This window comes from Netta rufina, assembly GCF_964035555.1.
Source record: "Netta rufina genome assembly, chromosome: 2".
Taxonomy (NCBI): Eukaryota; Metazoa; Chordata; class Aves; order Anseriformes; family Anatidae; genus Netta; species Netta rufina.
Window position 1 is genome coordinate 158,403,614 of NC_140124.1, and position 11,836 is coordinate 158,415,449.

Here is an 11,836-nt window from a genome sequence, read left to right on the forward strand (position 1 = left end):
CGAGGATGGCCCGAGGGGGCGGGGCCGGGGCCACGTGGGGGCGCGGGTCACGTGCGGGGGCGGTGGGGGCGGGTCACGTGGGGGAGGCCCGGGGGGGGGGGGACGGGGGGGGGGTCTGGGGGAGGTCACGTGGGGCTGGGGGGGGGAATCCCCGGGGGGCGGGGCCGGGGCGGCCACGTGGGGAGGGGGCGGGGCCTCCAAGGGGACCCCCCCCGGGCGGGGGCACCCCAGGACCCCCCCGGGGACCCCCCCCTCGGGGACCCCCCCCCGGTGCCTCCCCCCCCTTCCCAGGTCCCCCCCCTCTGGCCCCGCCCCCCTCTGGCCCCGCCCCCGGCCCCGCCCCCTTCAAGATGGCTGCGGGAGAGCGGCGGCGGCCACGGGACCCCCGGTACTGGGGGGGGGATGGGACCCGTGGGGGGGGGGCTGTGGGGCAGGGCTATGGGGCTGGTTGGGGGGCAGGGCTATGGGGCTGGGCTATGGGGCCGGGGGTCTGACCATGGGGTACGGCTGGGGGCTGCTTGGGGGGCTGGATGTGGGGCTGGGGGGCTGGGGTTGGGGTTGGGGGGCTGGCTATGGGGCTGGGGGTTGTGGGGCTGGCCATGGGTCTGTCTGTGGGGCTGGCTGTGGGGCTGGTTGTGGGGCAGGGCTGTGGGGCTGGCTATGGGGCCGGGGAGTGGGGCTGGGGGCTGTGGGGCTGGCCATGGGTCCGTCTGTGGGGCTGGTTGTGGGGCTGGGGTGTGGGGGTGAGCTGTGGGGCTGGAGTCTTGACTATGGGTCTGGTTGTGGGGCTGGCCGCGGGGCTGTGGGGCTGGCTGGGGGGCTGGGGGGTCAGCTGTGGGCTGGAGGGGGCTGGCTGTGGGTCCAGCCATGGGGCTGTGGGGCTGGGGGTCTGACCATGGGGCTGGCTGTGGGGTGGGGTTGTGGGGCTGGGGGGGTGGCCATGGGGCCAGCTGTGGGGCTGGCGGGGGGGTTGGCTGTGGGGCAGGGCTGTGGGGCTGGGGGATCATCTGGGGTCTGGCTATGGGCTGTGGGGCTGGCTGTGGGGCTGACCATAGGTCCGGCTGTGGGGCTGGCTATGGGGCTGGGGGCTCAGCTGGGGGGCGGGGGGGCTAGCTATGGGTCTGGCCATGGGGCAGGGCTGTGGGGCTGGCTTTGGGTCCAACCATGGGGCTGTGGGGCTGGGGGGTCAGCTGGGGGGTGGGGGGGCTGGTTATGGGTCTGGTTATGGGTCTGACCATGGGGCTGGCTGTGGGGCTGGGGGGTCAGCTGGGGGGTGGGGGGGCTGGTTATGGGTCCGGCCATGGGGCAGGGCTGTGGGGCAGGACCATGGGGCTGGCTGTGGGGCTGGCTATGGGGCTGGGGGGTCAGCTGGGGGCTGGGGGGGGCTAGCTATGGGTCTGGCCATGGGGCAGGGCTGTGGGGCTGGGGGGGTGGCTATGGGGCCAGCTGTGGGTCCGGCTGTGGGGCAGGGCTGTGGGGCTGGCTATGGGGCTGGGGGGGGTCAGCTGAGGGGGGGGGGGGGGGGGGCTGACCATGGGGCTGGCCATGGGGCAGGGCTGTGGGGCTGGGGGGTCCATCCACGGGTGCGACCCCCCCCACACCCTTTCCCCCCCCCACCCCCCAGCCCCCGTTCTCGCCCCCCCCGCCCCCGCCGCCGCCGCCGCCGCCCCCCCCCAGCCCCGGAGGAGCTTTTGGGGACCCCCCCGGGGCTGCTGCTGCTCCTCCCGGGGGCTCGGACCCCCCCCAGGACCCCCCCCAGGACCCCCCCCAGGACCTCCCCGAGACCCAGACAGAGCTCGGGGTCCCCCCCACCCCCCCCCCTTTGCTGGGCCCCCCCCCCCCTCCCCAAAATTGCCCCCCCGATATTTGGGGGTCTCGGCTGCCGCTGCCGCTGCTGCTGCGCGTCCTGGGGGCGGCCGTGGAGCAGGAGGGGGCCGTGCCCCTGCTCTGCAGGTGGGTGACAAATTGGGGGGGGGGGGAGGGGGTCACAGGGGGGGGGCAGGACCCCCCCCCTAATGCTGTGCCCCCCCCCAGGGTGTCCCTGGTGTGCCGCCTGTGGCACCGCGCCGCCGCCGAGCCGGGGCTGTGGCAGCGCCTGGCCCTGGGACCCTGCCGGGACCCCCAGGCCGTGGCCACGAGGTTGGGGGCTGGAAGGTGAGGGGGGGGGGGTGGGGACACCCCCCGTGGCCCCCCGGTGTCACCTCCTGGTGTCACCCAGCCCCCTGTGTCTCGTGTCCCCCCCCCCCCAGGCTGTGCCGGCTGCGGGAGCTCAGCCTCAGCCAGTGGCTGCGCGGTGTCCCCGAGGTGCTGCAGGTGGGTGCCCTGACCCCCCCCGTGTCCCCATGGCCCCCCCCCCATGTCCCCCCCGTGTCCCCATGGCCCCCACATGGCCCCCATGCCCCCCCCATGTCCCTGTGGCACCCCCGTGTCCCCACATGACCCCCCCTACATCTCTGTGCCCCCCATGGCCCCCCATTGACCCCATGTCCCTGTGGCCCCCCCGTGTCCCCACATGACCCCCCCCATGTCCCCGTGTCCCCCTCTGTGCCCCCACATGGCCCCCCATGGCCCTGTGTCCTCCCCATGGCCCCCCCGTGTCCCCTACATGACCCCCCGTGTCCCCCCCTGTATCCCTCCCCTGTGTCCCCACATGACCCCCCCCATGTCCCCGTGTCCCCTCTGTGCCCCCCCATGTCCCTGTGTCCTCCCCATGTCCCTGCCATTTCCCCACATGGCCCCTCTGTGGCCCCCCCCATGTCCCCCCCCATGTCCCCGTGTCCCCTTCTGTGCCCCCACATGGCCCCCCCATTGCCCCCCATGTCCCCGTGTCCCCACATGGCCCCCACATGTCCCCACATGGCCCCCCACACCCTCCCGTGTCCCCACATCCCCCTGTAGGACACCCTCATGTGTCCCCCCCATGTCCCCATGTCCCCCTCTCCCTGCAGGACACCCCCATATCCCCATGTGTCCCCCCCATGTGTCCCCCCCATGTCCCTGTGTCCCCCCCGTGTCCCCCTGTCCCCACGGTGCTGGCGGTGAGAGTGCCCCCCCCCCCCCGTGTCCCCTCATACCCCGTGTCCCCATGGCCCTGTGCCCCCCCCAGTGTCCCCACATCCCAACGTGCCCCCCCGGTGTCCCCGTCCCCCCAGGTGCCCCCAGGTGTCCCCTCACCCCTGTGCCCCCCCAGTGTCCCCTCACCCCCCAAGTGTCCCCTCACCCCCATGCCCCCCCAGTGTCCCTGCCCCCTGGTGGCCCCTCACCCCCCGCGTGTCCCCACGTGTCCCCAGATGTCCCCAGATGTCCTCAGGTGTCCCCTCACCCTCGTGCCCCCCCAGTGTTCCTGTCCCCCTGGGTGTCCCCACATGCCACCAGGTGTCCCCTCACCCCCGTGCCCCCCCGGTGTCCCTGTCCCCCAGGTGCCCCCCCATGTCCCCCCATCCCCAAATCCACGTGTCCCAGCGTCCCCACGTCCCCCACACCCCCCCCCGCCCCCTGGTGTCCCCGTCCCCCCAGATGTCCCCAGGTGTCCCCCGGTGTCCCCTCACCCCCCAGGTGTCCCCCCCTAGATGTCCCCTCACCCCTGTCCCCTCACCCCCCAGATGTCCCCTCACCCCCCAGGTGTCCCCCCATGTCCCCCAGTGTCCCCTCACCCCCCAGATGTCCCCAGGTTCCCCCAGGTGTCCCCTCACCCCTGTGCCCCCCCCGGTGTCCCTGTCCCCCCAGGTGTCCCCACATGTCCCCAGGTGCCCCCAGGTGTCCCCTCACCCCCCAGGTGTCCCCAGATGTCCCCAGCTGTCTCCAGGTGCCCCCCTCACCCCCGTGCCCCCCTGGTGTCCCCTCACCCCCCAGGTGTCCCCCCACGTCCCCCAGTGTCCCCGCACCCCCCACATGTCCCCAGGTGTCCCCTCACCCCCTGTGCCCCCCCCGTGTCCCTGTCCCCCCCAGTGTCCCCTCACCCCCCAGGTGTCCCCTCACCCCCCAGGTGCCCCCTGGTGTCCCCTCACCCCCCAGGTGCCCCCTCACCCCCCCGTGCCCCCCCCAGGCGCTGGCGGCCTCGTGTCCCCCTGCTGTCCTCGCTGCGGCTCCGCCACTGCCGCGGGGTCACCGCCGCCGCCCTCTGCGCCCTCGGCACCCGCCTGCCCCCGGCTGCACAGCCTGGACCTGCAGGGGACACAGGTGGGGGGCGGGGGGGGCGCGGGGGGGTCATAGGGGGCATGGGGGGGCATGGGGGACATGGGGGGGCATGGGGATATGGGGGGGGATGTGGGGACATAGGGGACACATGGGATGTGGGGGGGGGACGTGGGGGGCATGGGGGTCATAGGGGCATGGGGGGGCACGGGGGGCATGGGGGGCATGGGGGGGCATGGAGATATGGGAGGGGGGCATGGGGGTTGTAGGGGTCATGGGGGTCATGGGGATATGGGAGGGGGGATGTGGGGACATAGGGGACACATGGGGATGTGGGGGGGGACGTGGGGGGCATGGGGGTCATAGGGGACATGGGGGGGTCATGGGGGGTCATGGGGATGTGGGGGGGGACATGGGGGGACATGGGGATGTGGGGGGGACATGGGGGTCATAGGGGACATGAGGGGGCGTGGGGATGTGGGGGGGGCGTGGGGATGTGGGGGGGGACGTGGGGGGTCATAGGGGACATGGGGGGGTCATGGGGATGTGGGGGGGACATGGGGTATGGAGGGTCATGGGGGTCATGGGGATATGGGAGGGGACGTGGGGGTCATAGGGGGCATGGGGATATGGGATGGGGGATGTGGGGACATGGGGGGGCATAGGGGTCATGGGGGGGGCATGGGGGGGCATGGGGATGTGGGGGGGACATGGGGGGGTATGGGGGGGCATGGGGGGGGCATGGGGATATGGGAGGGGGGATGTGGGGACATAGGGGACACACAGAGATGTGTGGGGACATGGGATTTAGGGGGACACGGGGGACATGGGGATGTAGGAGGGGGGATGTGGGGGTCATAGGGGACACGTGGGGGCCCGGGGGGACATGTGGGGGACATGGGGACACGGGGGGCATGAGGGTATGGGATGGGGACACATAGGGACATAGGGGACATGGGGGGACACGTGGGGGTGCGGGGGGGGGACACAGGGGACATGGGGTCATGGGGACGTGGGGGTGCGGGGGGGACGCATGGGAAGGACACGGGGGAAGATGTGGGGCCATGGGGGGGGCAATGGGGAGGCCATGGGGGTGACGGGGGGGGGTTATGGGGCCGTGGCCCCCACCCCCCCCTGGTGCTGCCCCTCAGGTGGAGGCCGGGGCCGTGCCCAAGTTCCTGGGGGTGGGGGGCGCGAGGCTGCGCCGCCTGTGGCTGAGCTGCGGCCCCCGCACCAGCGCCGTGCTGGCATCGCTGGCGGTGAGTGGGGGGACATTGGGGGGGGGGGGGGGGTCCCGGCGGTGCCGTCACCACCCCCCCCCCCCAACCCTCTGTGTCCCCCCCGTGGTCCCCACAGGGGGGGAGCTGCCCCCAGCTGCAGCTGCTGGAGGTGGACGGGGGGCGGCAGCGCAGCCCCCACCCGCTGCAGGTCCCCGTGGAGCAGCTGCAGGCGGCCTGCACACAGCTGCAGGTACCCCCCCCCCCCGTGGGTACCCCCCCCTGGGGGCACCCACCCATGGGCACCCCCCCCCTGGGCACCCCCCCTGGGCACCCCCCCGTAGGCAGCCCCCCCATGGGCACCCACCCATTGGGATCCCACCCATGGGGTCCCCTCCATGGAGCACACACCTATGGGGTGACTCCCCCCCCATGGGCACCCTTCTGGGGGGCTCCCATAGGACACCCCCCCTAGGCTCCCACCCATGGGCCCCCCCACCCACGGGGCACCCACCCACAGACACCCCTCTGTGGGGCTCCCCCCCGACCCCCCCACCCATGGGTCCCCACCCTTGGGGCACCCACCTGAGAAGCTCCCACCCATGGGCCCCCCACCCATGGACACCCCTCTGTGGGGCTCCCCACCCATGGGCCCCCCACCCAAGGGACTCCCCCTGTGTGCTCCCTCCCACCCATGGGGCACCCACCCATGGACACCCCTCTGTGGGGCTCCCCCCCAGGCCTCCCACCCATGGGTGATCTCCCACCCATGGGGCACCCACCCAAGGGACTCCCCCTGTGTGCTCCCTCCCACCCATGAGGCACGCACCCATGGGGCACCCCTTTGTGGGGCCCCCCCCAGGTCCCCCACCCTTGGAGCTCCCACCCATGGGCCCCCCACCCAAGGAACTCCCCCCATGGGCCCCCCCCCCACCCAAGGGACTCCACCTGTGGGCTCCCACCCATGGGCCCCCCACCCAAGGGACTCCCCCTGTGTGCTCCCTCCCACCCATGGGGCACCCATCAGTGGGTCACCCACCCATGGACACCTCTCTGTGGGTCTCCCCCTCTGACCCCCCACCCGTGGGTGATCTCCCACCCATGGGACCCCCCCATGCGCCCCCCAGGTGCTGCGTCTGCTGAACGTCTCCTGGTGGCCCCGTGCGGCCCCGCGGTCGCCGCCGGCCCCGGGCTTCCCGCAGCTGCAGGAGCTGAGCCTGGCCACGGCCACCGGCGGCGGTGGCACCGGGGACGCCGTCCTGCAGCGCCTGCTGCGCGCCTCCCCCCGCCTGCGCCTCCTCGACCTGCGCGGCTGCGCCCGCGTCTCGCCGCGCGCCCTGCTCAGCCTGCCCTGCGCCGGTGAGAGCTGGGGGGACTGGGACGGGATGGGATGGGATGGTTGGTTGGGTTGGGTTGGGTTGGGTGGGTGGCACCGTGTCATTTGGGCTGTGCCAGGCTGTGCCGTGCCATGTTGGTTGTGTTGGTCGGGCTCTACCGTGACATTTTGGCTGTGCCAGGCCGGGCTGTGCCATGCCATGCCACATTGGTTGTGTTGGTCGGGCTCTACTGTGCCATTTTGGCTGTGCCATGCTGTGCTGTGCCGTGCCAGGCTGTGCCACGTTGTATCACATTGGTTGTGTTGGATGGGCTGCACCATGACATTTGGGCTGTGCCAGGCTGTGCCGTGCCGTGTTGGTTGTGTTGGTCGGGCTCTACCATGACATTTTGGCTGTGCCGTGCCAGGCTGTGCCATGCTGTACCACATTGGTTGTGTTGGGTGGGTGGCACTGTGCCATTTGGGCTGTGCCGTGCTGTGCCGTGCCATGTTGGTTGTGTTGGTCGGGCTCTATCGTGCCATTTTGCCTGTGCCATGCCAGGCTGTGCCATGTTGTGCCACGTTGGTTGTGTTGGTCGGGCTCTATCATGACATTTTGGCTGTGCCAGGCCGGGCTGTGCCATGCCGTACCATGTTGGTTGGGTTGGGTGGGTGGCACCGTGACATTTGGGCTGTGCCGTGCCATGCTGGTTGTGTTGGACGGGCTCTATCATGACATTTGGGCTGTGCCAGGCCGGGCTGTGCCATGCCATGCCACATTGGTTGTGTTGGTCAGGCTCTACTGTGCCATTTTGGCTGTGCCATGCCGTGCCGTGCCATGTTGGTTGTGTTGGTCGGGCTCTACCATGCCATTTTGGCTGTGCCATGCTGTGCCATGCCATGCTGTACCACGTTGGTTGTGTTGGGTGGGCTGCACTGTGCCATTTTGGCTGTGCCATGCTAGGCTGGGCTGTGCCATGCCGTGCCGTGCCATGTTGGTTGTGTTGGACGGGCTCTACCATGACATTTTGGCTGTGCCGTGCTGTGCTGTGCCATGCCGTACCATGTTGGTTGTGTTGGGCTAGCTGTGCCGTGACATGTTGGTTGGGTTGGGTGGGTGGCACCGTGACATTTGGGCTGTGCCATGCTGTGCCGTGTTGGTTGTGTTGGACGGGCTCTATCGTGCCATTTTGGCTGTGCCGTGCTGTGCCATGCCATACCACGTTGGTTGTGTTGGGTCAGCTCTGCCATGACATGCTGTGCCATGTTGGTTGTGTTGGGTGGGTGGCACCGTGCCATTTGGGCTGTGCCATGCCATGCTGTGCCATGTTGTGCCACGTTGGTTGTGTTGGTCGGGCTCTATTGTGACATTTTGGCTGTGCCAGGCCAGGCTGGGCCATGCCATGCGATGTTGGTTGTGTTGGGTGGGTGGCACCATGCCATTTGGGCTGTGCCATGCCGTGCCGTGCCACGTTGGTTGTGTTGGTCGGGCTCTATCGTGCCATTTTGGCTGTGCCGTGCTGGGCTGTGCTGTGCCAGGCTGTGCCATGCCACGCTGTACCATGTTGGTTGTGTTGGGTGGGTGGCACCGTGCCATTTGGGCTGTGCCGTGCCGTGCCATGCTGGTTGTGTTGGTCGGGCTCTACCGTGCCATTTTGGCTGTGCCATGCCGTGCTGTGCCACGTTGTACCACGTTGGTTGTTTTGGGTGGGTGACACCGTGCCATTTGGGCTGTGCCATGCCGTGCCATACCACATTGGTTGTGTTGGTCAAGCTCTACTGTGCCATTTGGCTGTGCCATGCCAGGCTGTGCCACGTTGTACCATGTTGGTTGTGTTGGTTGGGCTGTGCCATGCCACGTTGGTTGTGTTGGTCGGGCTCTACCATGCCATTTTGGCTGTGCCGTGCCGTGCTGTGCCATGCCGTGCCGTGCTGTACCATGTTGGTTGTGTTGGGTGGGTGGCACTGTGCCATTTGGGCTGTGCAGTGCCAGGCTGTGCCATGCCAGGCTGTGCCATGTCAACCACCTCATGTTGGCTTTGCCATGCCATGCCATGCCGTGCCAACCATGCTGTGCCAACCGTGCCACGCTGGCTGTGCCGTGCTGTGCCATGCCGTGCTGGCTGCACCACCTCAGTCACCCCATGCCATGCTGTGCCAGCCACGTTGTGCTGTGCCGTGCCATGCCAACCACACCATGCCAACCGTGCCATGTTGACCACACCACTCCATGCCATATCCACGGTGCCACACTGTGCCACACCATGCTGTGCCATGCCATGCCAACCACACCATGCCAACTGTGCCACATTGACCACGCCATGCCATGCCATATCCATGGTGCTGTGCCATGCTGTGCCATACCATCAACACCATGCCAACTGTGCCACATTGACACCGTGCCATGTCATATCCATGGTGCCACGCTGTGCCATGCTGTGCTGTGCCGTGCCTTGCCAACCACTCCATGCCACCTGTGCCACATTGGCCACACCAAGCCATGCCATATCCATGGCACCACGCTGTGCCATGCCAACTGTGCCAACCACACCATGCCAAGTGTGCCACGTTGACCACACCACGCCACTCCATGCCATATCCACAGTGCCATGCTGTGCCAACCACACCATGCCAAGTGTGCCATACTGGCCACACCACAGCCTGCCATGTCAAATCCATGGTGCCATGCTGTGCCATCTGTGCCATACTGACCACGGCCACGCCATGCCATATCCATGGTGCCGTGCCGTGCCAACCACTCCATGCCAACTGTGCCACATTGACCACACCACGCCACACCATGGCATATCCATGGTGCCGTGCTGTGCCGTGCCGTGCCAACCACTCCATGCCACCTGTGCCACATTGGCCACACCACGCCATGCCATATCCATGGCACCACGCTGTGCCATGCCAACTGTGCCATACTGACCACACCGTGCCACGCCATGCCATATCCATGGTGCCGTGCCGTGCCAACCACTCATGCCACCTGTGCCACATTGGCCACACCATGCCACACCGTGCCATGCCATATCCACGGTGCCATGCCATGCCGTGCTGTGCCACGCTGTGCCAACCACCCCGTGCCACTCCATGCCATATCCACGGTGCCGTGCCGTGCCGTGCCACCCCGTGCCCCTCGCACCAACCCCATGCACCCCGCGCTGACCCCTTCGCCCCCTCCCCGCAGACCTGGAGCAGCTGCACCTGGGGCTGCACTGCAGCGCCTGCGCCCCCCCCAGAGCCCCCCAGGGCTGCGCGGCGCTGGCCTGGCGCTGGCGGCACAGCCTGCGGGAGCTCGACCTGGCCGGGCTCTGCTTCGGCGAGCAGGACCTGGCGCAGGCCCTGGCAGCTTTCGGGCCCGGCGCCCCCCTGCGCTCCCTCGACCTGGCCGGCACCAGGGTGGCCCCCGAGGCGCTCAGGTGAGGATGGGACCCCCCCCCCCTTCCCGGGAATGGGGTGGGGGGGGAGGTGGGTGGGGGTCCGGGGTCCTCGTCCCCGGGTGCTTGGGAGGGGTTTGGGGGTCCCCATCATGGAGGGTCTTGGGGTCCTTGGGGGTCTGGGGGTCCCCGACTTTGGGTACTGGGGAGGGGTCTTGGGGTCCCTGGGGGTCTGGGGGTCCCCATCTTTGGGTACTGGGGAGGGGTCTGGGGGTCCCTGTCCTGGAGGGTCTTGGGGTCCCTGGGGGGTCCAAGGGTCCCCATCTTTGGGTACTGGGGAGGGGTCTGGGGGTCCCCGTCCCGAGGTGCTTGGGAAGGGTCTGGGGGTCCCCATCCTGGGGGTCTGGGGGTCCCTGGGGGGTCTGGGTGCCCCCATCTTTGGGTGCTGGGGGGGTCCGGGGGTCCCTGTCCCTACTTCTTTTGGGCGGGGGGGGGTCTGGGTGTCCCCATCCCGGGGTGTCCCCATCTCCAGATTTTGGGGGGGTCCCTGCCTGTGGGTGCTTGGGGGGGACCCCTCTGAGGGGTCGGGGGGGGGGTCCCTGTCCCCATCCCTGGTCACTGGGGGGGTCCGGGGGTCCCATTCCTGGCTCTGTGGGGGGGGGGGTCCCAGTGTCCCCATCCCCATCCCTGGTCACCGGGGGGGGTCCGGGGGTCCCATCCCTGGCTCTGGGGGGGGGGGGTCCCAATGTCCCTGTCCCCATCCCTGGGTCCTGGGGGGGGGGTCCCAATGCCCCTACCCCACCCCTTGGCACTGGGGCTGTCCGGGTGTCCCCTCTCCGTCTCCGTGCGCGCTCCCCGGTGCATTGGGTGTGGGCGTTGGGTGCTGCCGTCCCCTGCCCCCCCCCCGACCCCCACGACCCCCCCGTGCCCCCCCTGTGCCCCCCAGCGCCCTGCTGCTGCGCTGCCCGTCGCTGCTCTACCTCGACGTCTCCTCGTGCCGCCGCCTGCCCCGCGGCACCAAGCGGGCGCACCGGGGGCGCGGGGAGCTGGGGCGCTGCCTCCGCCTCCTGCTGGGGGCTGGGGTCGTGCCCCGGACCCCCCCAGAGCCCCCCGACCCCCAACAGCTCCCCCGCAGCCCCCCCGAGCTGCCCTGGGCGGCCGGGCAATAAAAAATGGGGTCGGGACCCCGGGACTCGTGTCCGTGTGCGCCCTGGGGTGGCGGCCGGCACCCTGAGCCCACAGCTGGGTGCCCGGCCCCATTGTGCCCAGACCAGTGTCCCCATCCCAGTGTGCCCATTCCAGTGTCCCTGTCCCATTGTGCTCATCCCAGTGTTCCCATCCCATTGTGCCCGTCTCAGTGTCCCCATCCCATTGTGCCCGTCTCAGTGTCCCCATCCCAGTGTCCCTGTCCCATTGTGCCCGTCCCAGTGCTCAGCCCAGTGTCCCCGTCCCAGTGTCCCCATTCCAGTGTCCCCATCCCATTGTGCCCATCCCAGTGTCCCTGTCCCATTGCGCCCGTCCCAGTGTCCCCGTCCCAGTGTCCCCATCCCATTGTGCCCATCCCAGTGTCCCTATCCCATTGTATCGTCCCAGTGCCCATCCCCATCTCATTGCGCCCCCCTGTCCCCATCCCATTATACCCATCCCAGTGCTTATCCCAGTGTCCCCATCCCATTGTGCCCATCCCAGTTCCCATCCCAGTGCCCGTCCCCGTGTCCCAATCCCATTACCATTGTACCCATCCCAGTGCCCATCCCCATGTCCCCATCCCATTATACCCATCCCAG

At 69.6% G+C, this 11,836-nt stretch overlaps 1 protein-coding gene across 1 annotated transcript; it reads left to right on the top strand.

Moving 5' to 3' along the window:
• Nucleotides 1–5: 5 nt before the first annotated feature.
• On the top strand, nucleotides 6–11,226 carry FBXL6 (F-box and leucine rich repeat protein 6; the record flags this gene model as incomplete). Its single annotated transcript, XM_084281709.1, has 10 exons — nucleotides 6–34; nucleotides 292–388; nucleotides 2,035–2,154; nucleotides 2,250–2,313; nucleotides 4,046–4,179; nucleotides 5,286–5,393; nucleotides 5,491–5,604; nucleotides 6,479–6,710; nucleotides 9,860–10,091; nucleotides 10,996–11,226. The coding sequence occupies 10 exons, from the start codon at nucleotides 6–8 to the stop codon at nucleotides 11,216–11,218; spliced, it is 1,353 nt and encodes a 450-aa protein (XP_084137835.1). The 3' UTR covers nucleotides 11,219–11,226.
• Between the last annotated feature and the right edge of the window lie 610 nt (nucleotides 11,227–11,836).